Here is an 18,654-nt window from a genome sequence, read left to right on the forward strand (position 1 = left end):
GGGTTCGTCATTTTTAATGTTACGAACACTATGCAATTAACAAAACAACAAAACTGACAGCCAACACAGTCCTGTCAGTTGCAACAACAGTGACAAGCACAATTACCCACACCACACAACGGAAACGTAGGCAACTTATGTGTGACTCCCAATCAACCACAACCCTCTACAGCTGTGCTTGATTGGAAGTCACACGGCCAAAATTAAATGAAACAATAAAACACTTACTCCCTTCTGCCACGTCCTGACCCAACTACACCCTCTACTGGTCAGGACGTGACAGTACCCCCCCCTCAAGGTGCAGACCCCGGGATGCACCTAAAAAAAGGAAAACACAAAAAAAATCCCCAACAAAAAGGAACACCTAAACAATAAGGAGGGAAGGGAGGGTGGCTGCCGTCACCGACGGCACTGTGCTACACCCTCCCTCCCCAACCCACCTATCCTGGAGGTGGCTCAGGTGCAGGACGTGGACCTCGCTCCACCTTCGGCGTCGCCCACTCTGTTGGCGCCGATCGCTGCGCCGGGCAGACGGGCCACTCGGGCTGACCCTGGCAGACGGACCACTCGGGCTGGGTCGGAAGGCATGCGGGCCACTCGGGCTGGGCCGGAAGGCATGCGGGCCACTCGGGCTGGGCCGGAGGGCAGGAGGACCACTCGGGCTGGGCCGGAGGGCAGGAGGACCACTCGGGCTGGGCCGGAGGGCAGGAGGACCACTCGGGCTGGACCGGAGGGCAGGAGGACCACTCGGGCTGATCCTGACAGGCCGGGCACCCTGGCAGATCAGGGCAGGCGGGCACCTCTGGCAGAACCGGGCAGTCTGGCCACTCTGGCAGAACAGGGCAGTCCGGCCACTCCGGCAGAACAGGGCAGTCCGGCCACTCCGGCAGAACAGGGCAGTCCGGCCACTCTGGCAGAACAGGGCAGTCCGGCCACTCCGGCAGAACAGGGCAGTCCGGCCACTCCGGCAGAACAGGGCAGTCCGGCCACTCCGGCAGAACAGGGCAGTCCGGCCACTCTGGCAGGACCGGAGGGCAGGAGGACCACTCGGGCTGATCCTGACAGGCCGGGCACCCTGGCAGATCAGGGCAGGCGGGCACCTCTGGCAGAACCGGGCAGTCTGGCCACTCCGGCAGAACAGGGCAGTCCGGCCACTCCGGCAGAACAGGGCAGTCCGGCCACTCCGGCAGAACAGGGCAGTCCGGCCACTCCGGCAGAACAGGGCAGTCCGGCCACTCCGGCAGAACAGGGCAGTCCGGCCACTCCGGCAGAACAGGGCAGTCCGGCCACTCCGGCAGAACAGGGCAGTCCGGCCACTCCGGCAGAACAGGGCAGTCCGGCCACTCCGGCAGAACAGGGCAGTCCGGCCACTCCGGCAGAACAGGGCAGTCCGGCCACTCCGGCAGTTCAGGGCAGTCCGGCCACTCCGGCAGTTCAGGGCAGTCCGGCCACTCCGGCAGAACAGGGCAGTCCGGCCACTCCGGCAGTTCAGGGCAGTCCGGCCACTCCGGCAGTTCAGGGCAGTCCGGCCACTCCGGCAGTTCAGGGCAGTCCGGCCACTCCGGCAGTTCAGGGCAGTCTGGCCACTCCGGCAGTTCAGGGCAGTCTGGCCACTCCGGCAGTTCAGGGCAGTCTGGCCACTCCGGCAGTTCAGGGCAGTCTGACCTCTCTGGCGACTGTTGACTGGCGGGCAGCTCTGACGACTGTTGACTGGCGGGCAGCTCTGACGACTGTTGACTGGCGGGCAGCTCTGACGACTGTTGACTGGCGGGCAGCTCTGACGACTGTTGACTGGCGGGCAGCTCTGACGACTGTTGACTGGCGGGCAGCTCCGACTCAGGATTCACCAGGCTGGGGAGACATAACGGAGGCCTGGCTTGAGGAGGTGGCACAGGAGAGACCAGGGTGGAGAGACCCACTGGAGGACCGGTCCGTGGAGGAGACACGGGCTTGACCAGGATAGGGAGATCCACTGGAGGACTGGTCCGTGGAGGAGACACGGGCTTGACCAGGATAGAGAGACCCACTGGAGTACTGGTCCGTGGAGGAGGCACGGGCTTGACCAGGATAGGGAGACCCACTGGAGGACTGGTCTGTGGAGGAGACACGGGTTTGACCAGGATAGGGAGACCCACTGGAGGACTGGTCCGTGGAGGAGACACGGGCTTGACCAGGATAGAGAGACCCACTGGAGTACTGGTCCGTGGAGGAGGCACAGGCTTGACCAGGATAGGAAGACATGCAGGAGGCTTGGTTCTGGGCGTAGGTACAGGATGTGCAGGGCTGGGAAGACATGGAGGAGGCCTGTTTCTGGGCGCAGGCACAGTCTTTACCAGACAACCAGCACGCACCTCAGGACGAGTATGGAGAGCTGCCTCAGGTGACATCATACCCACGACACGCTCATTAGGGCGAATGCCGTACTTTATGCACCACACTAGCAGCTCTCTCATCTCTCTCTCTCCTAATTTTCCCATTAACCCCGTCACAGTCTCTGTCTCATAGCCCTCGCTCACCTCCAATGTCATCCCGACTGGCTCTGGTTCCGACCTCAGCTCCACCGACTGTCCCGTGTGCCCCCCCAAAAAAAAATATTGGGGCTGCCTCTCGCGCTCGTTGCGCTCTCTCTCCTCGTAGTATCGCCTCTCCGCTCTCGCCGCTTCAATCTCCCACTGCGGGAGGCGATAATCCCCAGCCTGAGTCCATGGTCCCTCTCCGTCCAGGATCTGTTCCCATGTCCATTTGTCCATAACGCAGTAGTCCTGCTGCTCCTTCCTCTTCCGCCGCTTGGTCCTGGTTTGGTGGGTAATTCTGTAACGGCTGTCTACGGAAGAAGTGGACCAAAATGCGGCGGAGTTAGGGTTCGTCATTTTTAATGTTACGAACACTATGCAATTAACAAAACAACAAAACTGACAGCCAACACAGTCCTGTCAGGTGCAACAACAGTGACAAGCACAATTACCCACACCACACAACGGAAACGTAGGCAACTTATGTGTGACTCCCAATCAACCACAACCCTCTACAGCTGTGCTTGATTGGAAGTCACACGGCCAAAATTAAATGAAACAATAAAACACTTACTCCCTTCTGCCACGTCCTGACCCAACTACACCCTCTACTGGTCAGGACGTGACACATTGCACAACCTTCAATGTTATGTCATAATTATGTAAAATTCTGGCAAATTAGTTCACAACGAGCCAGGCGGCCCAAACTGTTGCATATACCCTGACTCTGCTTGCAGTGAACGTAAAGAAGTGACACAATTTCCCTAGTTAATATTGCCTGCTAACATGCATTTCTAAATATGCAGGTTTAAAAAAATATATACTTCTGTGTATTGATTTTAAGAAAGGCATTGATGTTTATGGTTAGGTACATTTGTGCAGAGATTGCGCTTTTGTTAAATCACCCGTTTGGCGAAGCTGATGTTGGCTGTGATTCGCTGATAAATTAACAGGCACCGCTGTTTAATGCTAGCGTGCAACTTACCTTGGCTCCTTGCCGCCACAAGGTCCTTTTGACGCTGCACTCGCGTAACAGGTGGTCAGTCTGCCACGCAGTTTCCTTGTGGATTGCAATGTAATCGGCCATAATAGGCGTCCAAAAAGGCCAATTTTACCGATTGTTATGAAAACTTGAAATCGGCCCTAATTAATCGGTCATGCCGATTTAATCGGTCGACCTCTAATTCAGACCCTTTGCTACGAGACTCAAAATTGAGCTCGGGTGCATCCTGTTTCCATTGATCATCCCTGAGATTTTCTAGAACTTGATTGGAGTCCACCTGTGGTAAAATCAATTGATTGGACATGATTTGGAAAGCCACTCACCTGTCTATATAAGATCGTACAGTTGACAATGCATGTCAGAGCAAAATCCAAGCCATGAGATCAAAGGAATTGTCCGTAGAGCTCAGAGACAGGATTGTGTCAAGGCAAAGATCTGGGGAAGGATACCAAACAAATTCTGCAGCATTGAAGGTCCCCAAGAACAGAGTGGCCTCCATCATTCTTAAATGGAAGAAGTTTGGAAACACCAAGGCTCTTCCTAGAGCTGGGCGCCCATCCAAACTGAGCAATCGGAGAAGGGCCTTGGTCAGGGAGGTGACCAAGAAATAGATGGTCACTCTGACAGAGCTCCAGACTTGCTCTGTGGACATGGGAGAACCTTCCAGAAGGACAACCATCTCTGCAGCACTCCACCAATCAGGCCTTTATGGAAGAGTGGCCAGACGGAAGCCACACCTCAGTAAAAGGCACATGACAGTCCACTTGGAATTTGCAAAAAGCCACCTAAAAGACTCTCAGACAATGAGAAACAAGATTCTCTGATCTGATGGAAAAAATATTTTACTCTTTGGCCTGAAGTCCAAGCGTCACATCCGGAGAAAACCTGGCACAATCCTATGGTGGTGGCAGCATCATGCTGTGGGGATGTTTTTCAGCAGCAGGGACTTGGAGAGATCCTTGACGAAAACCTGCTCCAGAGCGCTCAGGACCTGACTGGGGGCGAAGGTTCACCTTTCAAGACGACCCTAAGCACACAGCCAAGACAATGCAGTAGTGGCTTCAGGAAAAGTCTCTGAATGTCCTCGAGTGGCCCAGCCAGAGCCCGAACTGGAACCCGATTGAACATCTCTTGAAAGACCTTAAAATAGCTGTGCAACAATGCTCCCCATCCAACCTGACAAAGCTTGAAAGAATCTGCAGAGAAGAATGGGAGAAAATCCTTAACTACAGGTGTGCCAAGCTTTTAGCATCATTCCCAAGAAGACTTAGAACTTCAATAAAGATCTGCATGTCCAATCAATTGAATTTACCACAGGTGGACCACAGGTGGACTCCAATCAAGTTGTAGAAACATCTCAGGGATGATCAATGGAAACAAGATGCACCGGAGCTCAATTTAAAGTCTCATAGCAAAGGGTCTGAATACTTATGTAAATAAGGTATTTCTGTATTTCATTTTTAATACATGTGCAAAATTTTCTAAAAACCTGTTTTCACTTTGTCATTATGGGGTATTGTGTAGATGGAGGGACAAAAATAATTGTATCCATTATAGAATAAGGCTGTAACGATGTAGACAAAGTCAAGGGATCTGAATGGCTAATTAAACAGCCCATATGATGGTGCAACACTTGTAGACTAACCAAAAGAAAGAACCACCACAGATGAAAGGAGAAACTAGTAGTGATCATACCTGAGTTAGTAGCATATCAATCACCGCTCGCCTTACTCCCTCTAACAGTCAAATTTGAAAGTAACGCAAAGTAATAACTAGTAATATAACTTATTTTCACACGAAGTAATATTTTAAATAGCGCATTACTTTTGTCAAATTTAACGAGTAATATTACTTTTTCAGGTAACTAATCCCAACATTGATTATGAAAGGACCTTCATGCATTGTGTGATCGTTCCCTCCTACAGTGTGAATGCTTCTTCTCTCTGTGTCTCTTCCCCAGCCTCTCCATGCCAGATCTCACCCCCAACACAGGCCTCTTCAGGTACTTCTTCGCCGAGATGTTTGAGTACTTCCGCCTCTTCTTCATCTGTGTCTTTCAGATCAACGTGTTCTTCTACACAATTCCACTCTCCATCAAGCTGAAGTGAGTGCCCTTCATCAGCTCTTTAACTCAGTGTGGAGAGACTAAGGTTGTCATTTTTGTGGTTCAGAAGAGCACAGATCTGTGGGGCAAAATACAGTAACCCTTCAAATATGTTTGCACTGTACCAATAGATGCACGTTAGCACATATGCTAACGAACCATAAATCAGTTTGACTCCAGATTGACTCGTCAAAGACATTACCCTGATGAACCATGTTAAGTTTGGCATTGATATCTTTAAAAAAATAAGGAAACTTTTTAGACTATGCAACGCTAATTGGTTTTGACATGGCTGTGTGAGTAAAAAAATGTGATGGTCACATCGTTCGAGCTGCACATACACCTCACTCAAAACGTCCTATTTTTTAGGAAGCTAAAACCATGATTTGGTCAAAATGAACCATAGGACCTAATGACACCAGATGGAATGCAGGCCCATAGTATGTCTTAACTTAGTTTCAGAAAAGCTAAAGGATTGGTCAAAAGATGGCTAAAATATAGACAAATAAAAATCTGATTTTACGTGTCCATTTAAACCACTAAGTCCACTGCACTGAATCCTATTAACTTGAAACTTTAAGATGAACCACACTGAATTTGGTATTGATATCCCAAAAAACAAGGAAACTATTATAGAGCCAATGAACACGCCGATTGGCACCTGTGTTTTTCTGTTGCTCATTTGAAAAATTAGATTTCAGTCTTGGCGGTGTGTTTCCTGACCGGTTCTGTGTTTGGTTAAGGATGTTTGTCCCCCATGAGACACTAGCCAATTTCACTTCCTCATAACCCCAGAATGAATCTAATATAACTGTAATTCATTTTGAAGTTTTTGCAGAGGATGCTTAAGTTGTGCAATTTTACATCTAACTAATGTGTTTGGGGCAGTTTTCTCAAGTTACAAAATGTGCACTGTGTTGTTTTATGTAAATTGTCAGAGCTGTTGAGCACTGTCTGCAATTGGATAGAGAGTGATCACTGCAGCTGTTCACCCCGTGTCAATTACACGTTGTGCTGCATAGATGTTCCGAACTACGTTTTAGACAAGATTTACTTTATGACCAGAATTTATCCTATTTTCCCTAGAATAAGTGTTTGACTCATATCAATACTACATAGGCTGTTTTCAAAGGTAGTCGTTGCTTTTTAAAGGCAGTCGCTCTTTAACAATTCATTATTTTCCTATGTAACGCTAATGCTCAACATCATCTGCAATGATCTTCTAATGAACCATATTTCAGAATCACTCCAGATTTTGTTTTTAGACTTATTACATCAGTCTTGAATTGTTTAACTGCATTCAAATATGGCCACACTGTACCTATAGATGCACATACAGTGCATTCATCAATCTACATACAATACCCCATAATGACAAAGCAAAAACCGGTTTGTATTTTTTTTCCTAATACATAACAATAAACTATCACATTTACGTAAGTATTCAGACCCTTTACTCAATACTTTGTTGAAGCACCTGGCAGGTATTACAGCCTCGTCTTCTTGGGTATGATGCTACAAGCTTGGCACAACTGCAAAGTACAGAGATCCTTGATGAAAACCTGCTCCAGAGCGCACAGGACCTCAGACTGGGGCGAAGGTTCACCTTCCAAGAAGACAACGACCCTAAGCACACAGCCAAGACGACGCAGGAGTGGCTTGGGGACATGTCTCTGAACGTCCTTGAGTGGCCCAGCCAGTGCCCGAACTTGAACCCGATTTTGATCTCTGGAGAGACCTGAAAATAGCTGTGCAGCGACGTTCCCCATCCAACCTGACAGAGCTTGAGGGGATCTTCAGAGAAGAATGGGAGAAACTCCCCAAATACAGGTGTGCCAAGCTTGTAGCATCATACCTGTTAGGGTTGAACTGGCTATTTGTATGCATAACTTATATAATATACCGGGGAAGCTATGCTACAATATTAAGTATATAAACTACGAGTAAATCAACTGTTGAAGACAAGAAGAACTACAACCGGCAACAGGAAGTGCGTCACGACGCTGGGATCAGCCTGCACGCCGACGACAGGAGGAGCAAGTTTAAACCACGCTCCTCCTCCCTCTGACAGGCCAGCATTGAGCGGGAACTATCTCTGTCAGAGTATAAAAGAGAGAACAATAGAATGTGACGCCCTCTTCTCTGTTTTGCCCTGCGAGGTAAAACAGCGAGACCGTATATACGAACAACCCATTTACCACACACGTGTTTGCATTAATTAAAGTACAGCTAAATCAGAAGTTACTATGTGCTGACTATTTTGTTCTGACACCAGAAACGAACTGTCGCAACTTTAACATACCCAAGAAGACCCAAGGCTGTAATCGCTTCCAAATGTGCTTCAACAAAGTAGTGAGTAAAGGGTCTGAATACTTATGTAAATGTGATATTTCAGTTTTTATTTTTAATACATTTGCAAAAACGTCTAAACCTGTTTTTGCTTTGTTATTATAGGGTATTGTGTGTAGATTTTTTGAAGAGAAAAAATATATACATTTTAGAATAAGGCTGTAACTTAACGAAATGGTCTGAAAACTTTCTGAATATACTGTATGCTAATGCTAAAAATACTTAATTTTCCAATGAACCATAACACGGAACCCAAACCGGCTGCGCACGTGCACCATCGTGCATAAATGTATTTTGTCCCCCCACACCAAACGCGATCATGACACGCAGGTTAAAATATCAAAACAAACTCTGAACCAATTATATGAATTTGGGGACAGGTTCGAAAAGCATTAAACATTTATGGCAATTTAGCCTGCTAGCTTGCGCTTGCTAGCTAATTTGTCCTGGGATATAAACATTGAGTTGTTATTTTACCTGAAATGCACAAGGTCCTCTACTCTGCCAATTAATCTACACATAAAACGGTCAACCGAATCGTTTCTAGTCATCTCTCCTCCTTCCAGGCTTTTTCTTCTCTTGACTTTACATTGAAATTGGCAACTTTCATAAATTAGGTGCATTACCGCCACTGACCTCGTTCGTCTTTCAGTCACCCACGTGGGTATAACCAATGAGGAGATGGAACATGGGTACCTGCTTCTATAAACCAATGAGGAGATGGGAGAGGCAGGACTTCCAGTGCGATCTGCGTCACAAATAGAACTGACTTCTATTTTATCCCTTGGCAACGCAGACGCTCGTTGGCACACGCGAGCAGTGTGGGTGCAATAATTGAATAACATGTATGTCTAAATTTATTTTGCAACGCTCGTGCACGCGACACGAGCATTGTAGTCAGCCTGTAAGTCAGATTGACTCAAGATTTGGTATAAAGACTCAATGAATTACCCTCAAATTAATTTGAGAATGATTAGTTGCTGCATTAAGATGGAACCATATCACACCAGGGCTTTAAGAACTGGACTGATGGGTATGGGGCCATGAAATGTGGTATGTAAACCTTATGCGTATGTCCTTAGAAGCTGTGTGAAAATAAAGTCACTGTAACCTTAGATTGCTGCACCAAACTAGGTTGCATTGTAGATGTCATTGGCACCAGTGGCATAGGATTTTAGAGCAATATCTGATGATCAAGTGGACTTTGTCTTGTGCAAATAAATGTTAAATTTAAATTATACAGACAATGTGAAATATCGTGAAAATAACACTGAAAATATTTCACAAATCACAAACGATTAGTTAAATTGACCCCATAATTGGTATATAAACTTAATTCATGAAGTAATTACTTTAAGAATGATTACCTGCTGCATTCAAAGATAACTAACCTACAGCACTAGACTAAACTTCACTTGCATCATCCTTGTGTTGTTGAGAGATCAACATGGTAATGCTTTCAGTTTGTACATAAACGAAGATGGCAAGCACTATCATATAGAAACTTTATCCAACTCATCTTGTCCTTTAGGTCATATGTGAACCCTGTTCATTGCTGATTGCAGCTACAGTTGAAGTCAGAAGTTTACATACACCTTAGCCAAATACATTGATACTCAGTTTTTCACAATTCCTGACATTTTAATCCAAAAATTCCCTGTCTTAGGTCAGTTAGGATCACCACTTTATTTTAAGAATGTGAAATGTCAGAATGTTTTGGTTTTCCCATGATGTCAAGCAAAGAGGCGCTGAGTTTGAAGGTTGGCTTTGAAATACATCCACAGGTACACCTCCAATTGAGTCAAATTATGTCAATTAGCCTATCAGAAGCTTCTGAAGCTATGACATAATTTTCTGGAATTTTCCAAGCTGTTTAAAGGCACAGTCAACTTAGTGTATGTAAACTTCCGACTTCAACTGTATATTTGCTATTGATGTTCCTAGCAGGTTTCCATTAGCAGGTAATTCAATTAAAATAAATTAAAAGCTGATAATTGTAGCCGGCCAAATTGTCCGCGGCTGCCGATCATTCACCCTGATTTTGCACTTCAGCACCATTCTCTCACTCCTTACATGTATCGGCCTGCTGCTGAGGAGAGCGAGAGGGCAAGAGAGGAGTCTTGACCTAGGCTAGTGTTGATTGCTAAGATAGAGGCATTTTTCATTAAAGTAAAACGAAGGTTGGACAGTGCCTATAGTGAAAAGCCTACAAGGCAGGGTTCCAGACTACGACCATTTAGTCGTATTTTGTGACCATTTTTACTTGGCTGTGCAAGTAAAAAAAATGTATTGGTCACATTGATATTCGTCACCAAACCCACTGGCTCCAGGTCATCTATATGTATTTGCTAGGTAAAGCCCTGCCTTATCTCAGCTCACTGGTCACCATAGCAGCACCCACCCGTAGCACGCGCTCCTTCAGATATATCTCACTGGTCACCCCCAAAGCCAATTCCTCCTTTGGCCGCCTTTCCTTCCAGTTCTCTGCTGCCAATGACTGGAACGAACTGCAAAAATCACTGAAGCTGGAGACTCATAACTCCCCTCACTAGCTTTAAGCACCAGCTGTCAGAGCAGCTCACAGATCACTGCACCTGTACATAGCCTATCTGTAAATAGCCCATCCAACTACCTCATCCCAATACTGTATTTATTTATTTATCTTGCTCCTTTGCACCCCAGTATCTCTACTTGCACGTTCATCTTCTGCACATCTATTCACTCCAGCATTTAATTGGTATATTGTAATTACTTCGCCACCATGGCCTATTTATTGCCTTACCTCCCTTCTTACCTCATTTGCACACACTGTATATAGACTTTTTCTACTGTATTGACTGTATGTTTGTTTATTCCATGTGTAACTCTGTGTTGTATGTGTCGAACTGCTTTGCTTTATCTTGGCCAGGTCGCTGTTGTAAATGAGAACTTGTTCTCAACTGGCCTACCTGGTTAAATAAAGGTGAAATAAAAAAATAATTGATGCGAGTTGCACGCACATTCATTCACCTCACTCAAAACGTCCTATTTTTCGGAGGCTAAAACCATGATTTGGTCAAACAGTAAAGAACCTTTTAATTTATCAACTAAATTTTGAGCTCAATAGCAACTATTTTGCAAAGAAGAAATTTGATATGGCTTTGAGATACGGAGCGTGTGAAATGCGAATTGGCCATTGCGAGTGTATAGACCTCATTGGTCAACTCCTGTTTTTTGGGAAATTAAATGTACCGTTGGATTAATACATGGCTACTAGCAGTGGGTATAATCTTTAGAATTAGTGATCTAGCTAATGTGTTTTGAGTTTCCATTTACTTAGGTGGTGAATTATCCCCAACTAAATTAGCCTAAGATATTAGAGCACATAAAGATGCTGGCAAATTAATTTCAATTGAACAAATTCTGCAGCTCTGTTTTAACAGTAAAATATAGCACAATTGTCTATCCAAAATGCATGACAGTTACTGGATTAGGTTGCATGTTAACATATTTAGAATCACAACATGAAATAATTACGAAACAATTTATTTATTCAATACCATCTCAGTAGTCTAGTATACTTTATTAAAAAGCACTGTGAAAGACGTTATAAGATTATTTAAAATCATGTTATATTGTGTGATGCCATGTTAGAAAATTGGGGTGCGACCAAATCGTTGGCTTGTGCTACCAACTGAAACGCTTAATGGCACCAGTGCCACCAGGGGGAAATGTTAGTCTGGAGCCCTGACTACAAGGGGAATGTTCTCCGTATGGACAAGTTTTAATATTGTAGTGGACAAAGATAAAAAGAACGTTGGCATGGCCAAATGCAGGCTACTGTGCAACTCGCTATTCAGATAGGATGCAATTTTGGAACTTATATTTATTCATTTTTTTGTATTTAGAATCATTTGTTTTTATTATTATTTTATCATTTTTATTATAGGCCTATTAATTTATCTAAACCAGTTCTTTAAATATGAAAAACTTTTGTTTCATTCTGCTGATATTGTTGTTGGCTAAATGAAGTTTCATCAGTTAAAAAAAAAAAATGTATTGTGTGCTCCATATTTAGTTTAACAAATGACAGGTTAATAGGCTAAGGTAGGCACTAGCCTTTATTGGTAATTGCTGCAATATATCCTGTACAAAACTTTTGTGAAGGTTTAAACCAGTTTGGAAGTGTTTTTCGTTTCATTCTGTTGAGCCAATTTATTCGGCCAAATGAAGTTCCAGCTGTAATGTTGTGTTTACTGCAATATAATATCCTGTTCGTATTTTCCCTATAAACAATAGCTTGACTAATTTTTGGAAATACCCTAATACAATTTAGAAAATGTTGTGAATGTTTGCTATTTGCCTATTATACTTCAGGCCTATAATATGAGGGCAGTTGCACCGGTGCTCCAACTGACCCCAACAGTTTAATTTTAGGTGAGGAAGAATGTTTTAAGCCTACCAGAGTTGAATCAATTGTGTTAGTGATAAGGCAACAAACAAAAAATGTGAACACCATTGGGTCTCTAGGACCAGGATCGAGAAACAATGGTCCTTTGTCGCTCAGTTGGTAGAGCATGGCACTTGTAACACCAGTTTAGTGGGTTTGATTCCCGGGATCACCCATATGTAAAATGTATGCAGGCATCAATGTAAGTCGCTTTGGATGAAATCGTCTGCTAAATGGCATATATTACTGATTTAGGGTTTGTTTTCAGACCAGGTCAAGGGCTAGTATAATTATCTTTCTTTACAAAGAGAAGCAGGAAGAGGGGATGACTCCGCTCTGTCAAAGTCAACAATAGAAACTGATTTCTGATGCACCACAGGCACCTGACACAAAGCTCAATAACAAGAAAAGCCAGGATGGTATTTCAGAAAGCATAATCTAATGAGTCATCCAGTTTAATGATCATCTATTTAGTCATAGCCAACATAAATTGGGACTATAGCCAGCTAGGGTAGAGAGTGGTCAGTGAGTCAGTAATGTTTTAACGTTTGAAGTTTGCCTTTTTATGAACTGGAGTTCATACAGAGTCCTTTCAATTATTCATTTATTTATTTGATAGGGAGAGGTACAATAAAGACATTAACACATTGTATAATCACGAGTGAAATTCATTGCACCGTCATGATTGTGCTTGCACTAATTGCAGAATATTTACTAGAGCGAGTTAGCTGGCTAAGTGTTGAGGTTGTAGAACCGGAATGGTGATGCCCATCTACAGTGGGCTCCGGTCAGAGAGCGGAGACAGAAGCAAAGAGGCAGTTGGAGTCTTTATTTAGATGAAGATGGTTGTAAAATGGAATGGATTGTTTAAATGTCTAGATTCATAGAATGATGAACAGTTGATGTTGCCAGTCTTGAACAGTTGGACAGATGCATGTATGAATTATGATTTTTAATGGCTGCCTGAATTAGCCATTAGTGGCCGGAATCCCACACAAACAAAACAGAGGTGAGGAAGTCCTCTTCTATGCAATAAAGGATATTGGAACTCGCATTCAATTACTCATACTAGTAGTTGTGAGTTGTTGGCTTGCTCAACTCCTCAACTTTGTTTGGGTGATGGACCCGGATTGAAAGGAGGCGCTCTCAATGGCTGCCCTTATAGATACCGGGCCATAGAGAGATATAGAAGGCACACCTGCCACGAATGCCGTCTCCCCAACTCCACATCACCAATCAGCGAATTCTGTACACTAATATTAGGGGAAACTTCTACAAGAAAAAGCTTTGGTTTTAGGCTCATTAAGAATGTTATGACTGCACATTATATAGTTTTATATTGACTTTATTTTCCTTGTGTTCCAGTCCTGAGGAATATCTTCCAGGTGTCGGTTGTGTTGTTGGCGTGCTCCGCGCTGTTCCCCGTCCTCTGGCACCTCTGGATCTACGCGGGTAGTGCCAACTCCAACTTCTACTATTCCATCACGCTGCTCTTCAACGTGGCACAGGTGAGTGGGCTGGAATGGGCTGCATAGCTGGGTAGGCTAGCATTGGTACAGGCATCTTCAGTGTGAAATCAGCTGGATTAGAGTACAGTACCTTTAACTATTGAAATTATAATTTTCACAGATGGATTTCTGTCAATATTGCTTTGTTTCTTCTCAGATCTTGCTGGTGTCGGACTACTTCTACGCGTACCTGCGGCGAGAGCATCACCTAACCCACGGCCTGTACCTGAAGAGGAAAGACGGCAGCGAGGCCACTCTGGTTCTCAAGTAGTAGACGACACATACTCATACACACACACACAGGCAGGGATGGGACCGCTGCATGACTGAAAGTGACTCTGAACATTACCCCACACTTCGAGTTCTTATTTCTGAGGTCTTTTAAACAAACATCCCAACTAACCCCCTGCTCCCACATAGACCAGCAGTGTTTTTGAAGGTCCCACTGGAGTAAACCTGAAGAAATTAAGGAAGGAGCAGACATGGAGGTTAAGTGGCTGGGGTGAAAGATGTGCTACCTTTTGTCTGTTCTGTCGCTCCAATGAGTAGGCGAGATGTATATTTTGGCATGTAGGTGATTGGGTTGCTGGTCTGGGTTCTTTAGCTTTTTTTGGTCCTACCTTTTTCCTGTATTTACTTTCTTATGCTTTTAGGACTCACTGTCACTCACATTGAAAACAAGCGGATGAATTGCGCAGATGTGAGCCTTTTGGGTACTTGGGCGCATACGTAAACCAGACAGATCTGCTCTTTTACCAGCAGAGGGCGTCAGTTGAATAGGAAAACTACAGTGGTTTGTCAGTCTGTCTGTCTGTCTATGTTTCATTTGGGCACGCAACTGAAAACTTTAAAAAACATTTTGTATTAAAAAAAATGGTATTCAGTATTTTCCAAGTAGTCCACCTCTGTTTCAGGACGTTGTCTTCTGTTTGGTGCCTAATGAACACAACCCTTTATGTTTTGCTTTACTAATACACTAAACACTGTGTCCAACTATAACTGTCTGTACAACTTGTTGGTAAGTTGCTACTCTTCTCTCAATGAATATCGAATCGGTATCTGATGACTCCTGCATTGTCACTATTTGCAATAGCATAGGCAAAAGATATTGGGGATAAGACACCCATTTACTGGAGTGTGTCTTCTGAGAAAAATGGAATCTGAATGGTACTCTGTACTTAGTGACAATGAGATATCATCTGGAATCCACCGAACTCTCGTGATGCACTCTGCTTGGTGAATGTGTTCCGTGTCAACTCAAATGTTCATGTATGCCATTTTTTTATACAAATTATGGATATATGTGTAGGTATATAGTATTTATTTATTGCCAGCCCTGATTTTTGTTCTAAAATTTTTGCTTCAATCATTTGGTAAATGGATGAGTACTTAAGTTGTTAGGTATGTTTATGCATTTTTTACATAAGACCAGGGTGATTTTGAAACGGATAATGTTTTATTTGCTGAATGAGTGGCTATGAATGATGATGGCTACATTACAGGTTGTAATTTTTTGGGGTGTACAGATATAGTGCCTTCAGAAAGTATTCACATCCTTTGACTTTTTCCAAATTGTGTTGTGCTACAGCCTGAATTTAAGAGTAATTAATTGTAGATTTGTTTTGTCACTGGCCTACACATAATACCCCATAATGTTAGTGAAATTATGTTTTTAATTTTTTTTACTAATTAATTAAAAATGAAAAGCTGAAATGTATTGAATCAATAAGTATTCAACCCCTTTGTTATGGCAAGCCTAAATAAGTTCAGGAGTAAAAATGTGCTTAACAAGTCACATAAGTTGCATGGACTCACTGTGTGTGCAATAATAGTGTTTAACTTGATTTTTTGAATGACTACCTCATCTCTGCACCCCACGCATACAATTATCTGTAAGGTCTCTCAGTTGAGCAGTGAATTTTAAACACCGATTCCACCACAAAGACCAAGGATGTTTTCCAATGCCCTGCAAAGGAGGGCACCTATTGGTAGATGGGTAAATAAATAAAACAGCAGACATTGAATATGTAGCATGGTGAAGTTATTAATTACACTTTGGATGATATATAAATACACCCAGTCACTTCAAAGATACAGGCATCCTTCCGAACTCAGTTGCCGGAGAGGAAGGAAACTGCTCAGGGTTTTCACCATGGGCCCACTGGTGACTTTAAAACAGTTACAGAGTTTAATGGCTGTGATGGGAGAACTGAGGATGGATTAACAACATTGTAGTTACTCCACAATGCTAACCTAATTGACAGAGTGAAAAAGGACGCCTGTACAGAATAACAAAATATACCAAAACATGCATCCTGTTTGCAACAAGGCACTAAAGTAAAACTGCAAAAAATGTGGCAAAGCAATTCACTTTCTGTTCTGAATACAAAGTGTTATGTTTGGGACAAATCCAATACAACACATTACTGAGTACCACTCTTCATATTTTCAAGCACAGTAGAGGCTGCATCATGTTATGGGTATGTTTGTTATCATTAAGGACTGGGGAGTTTTTCAGGATAAAAAAAGAAACGGAATGGAGCTAAGCACAGGCAAAAGCCTAGAGGAAATCCTAGTTCAGTCTGCTTTCCACTAGATACTGGGAGATTAATTCACCTTTCAGCAGGGAAATAACCTAAAACACAAGGCCAAATCTACACTGGAGTTGCTTACCAAGAAGACATGAATGTTCCTGAGTGGCCAAGCTACAGTTTTGATTTTAATCTACTTGAAAATCTATAGCAAGTACTTAAAAATGGTTGTCTAGCAATGATCAACATCCACTTTGACAGAGCTTGGAAGAATTTAGATTAATGGACAAATTTTGCACAATCCAGGTGTGGAAAGTCATTAGAGACTTACCCAGAAAGACTCACATCTGTAATCGCTGCCAAAGGTGTTTCTACAAAGTATTCACTCGGGTGTGAATACTTCTGTAAATAAGTTATTTCTGTATTTCATTTTCAATAAATTTGCTAACATTTCTAAAAACACGTTTTCACTTTATCATTATTTGATATTGTGTGTAGATGGGTGAGAATTTCTTTCCATTTTGAATTCAGGCTGTAACGCAACAAAATGTGGAATAAGTCAAGGGGTATGAATATCTTCTGAAGGCACTATATGTGCAGCACACTGGAAGCCTATTCCGGTCCTGGAATAGCCTATTGGATCACCCATTTTAATCCATAGAAGCAGGTGGTGTGGACAATTTATTTTAACCTTGTCACTTCAGCTGATCAACTAAGAGCAGACCTTGTGGCCAATCATTAGCCCCTGTAGACCCTCCCTTTTGGAATTGTATTTTGTTTAAAATCTGTTTGTACATCTATGTCTGCCTTTGGGTCATCACATGATTTTACAAGCTAAAAAACAACTTCTCATTTAGAAAACAGCCTATGTGGCATCGATATGATTCGGAAACATTTATTCTACTGTCAAAATGTACTACAAAATGTAAATAGGATCATTTTGGTCATAACGTCAGTCTTTTCCAAAACAGAATTTTGTACCCGAGTATGTCATTAAGGTTGGGTTTATTTCAATCCTGCTCACACCTGGCAGCACACAAGTAATCATAAATGCAGAGTGCAACTGCATGAGATCTGATCATAATGTAGCCCCTTAGACTCTGATCTTCGGTCAGTGTTGCATTTTCCACACTAATGGTCAAGGTTAGGATTGGGGGAGGGGAAGCTTTTCCCTGATCTGTATAGGGGCAACTTCACCCCGCACTTTCTAACCACATTGACTGAACTTATTGACCCCAGCCGGTCAAACAGACAAGACCACGTATGACCTCTTTCTCTACTGAAAAAATATCTGCCTAGTGCCTGCATCCCGACCCACTGGGCTAAATCAATTTCATCATCCTGGAGAGTTAAAGGCTCTTTGACAGATGCAGTCTTTTATTGAATTGAAACTAATATGTAAAAGTGAGGTAACATTGTAATAACATTACCATTGTATGAGGTAGCAACAAACTTAAGAAAAATATTTTTAGTAATGCTGTAATACTAATACTATAATTACCATGGTTAAACAAATAAAGGCAAATTACTTTTAAGTGAATATTGTGCAATTCTAGTACAATACTATATTACATCTTTCATTTAGCAGATGCTGTTGTCCAGTCCGACAAACAGTAAGGCCTAGCTTGATATACTAAAACTACTCCATGCCTATGTAATGATCCTCATCATTGTGAAGAGAACTTAACATAGGTCAGTTATATTGTTATAGCAGAGATAAATGAAAAAAGTCAGCCAAAAAATATATATAATTGTAATGTGATTTATAAATCAATTTAAAAATCAGTGTCATGACTTAAGAACCAGTGGCGATGCGCAGTTTCGCGGGGCTGCCTGCAAAGTCTGAGCAAGCCCCCCGCCCAACAAAGTTGACAAGCCACTGACAGAGTTGACAGATACTCAATACTTACTTTTGCCTCTACATCTAAAAGTTGAATACAAAAAAAATGTAAACTACAGCACATTATTAAATTGACAATTCCAAACAAAAACAACCATTCTATAAGATCTTTCGGCACTCTGACAGAGTTGACGTTAGACAGAAATCTGATGGAGTTTGTTTTTTACAGAGTTAACAAACATTTATTTTGTACATGGTATACACAGTAGCAATTTGGTTTTTCTTCAGTTGCTTTGTGACTCTAAAGCCTAATTAAATGTAACATGTTTGAAACAAAATGTATATTCTATCAGGCAGATGGAGTTGATAGTTTATGG

At 43.0% G+C, this 18,654-nt stretch overlaps 1 protein-coding gene across 1 annotated transcript in view; it reads left to right on the forward strand.

The window, feature by feature from the left end:
- pigu (phosphatidylinositol glycan anchor biosynthesis, class U) overlaps positions 1-16,792 on the forward strand; it is a 31,618-nt gene extending 14,826 nt beyond the window's left edge. The window contains exons 3-5 of the mRNA XM_082959552.1: positions 5,442-5,620; positions 13,744-13,906; positions 14,064-16,792. Coding sequence (XP_082815678.1) covers positions 5,442-5,620; positions 13,744-13,906; positions 14,064-14,177 — 456 coding nt within the window. The 3' untranslated portion in view covers positions 14,178-16,792. The remainder of the gene's footprint in view (positions 1-5,441; positions 5,621-13,743; positions 13,907-14,063) is intronic.
- Positions 16,793-18,654: the final 1,862 nt, after the last annotated feature.

This window comes from Salmo salar, chromosome 12 (assembly GCF_965601325.2).
Source record: "Salmo salar chromosome 12, fSalSal1, whole genome shotgun sequence".
Taxonomy (NCBI): domain Eukaryota; kingdom Metazoa; phylum Chordata; class Actinopteri; order Salmoniformes; family Salmonidae; genus Salmo; species Salmo salar.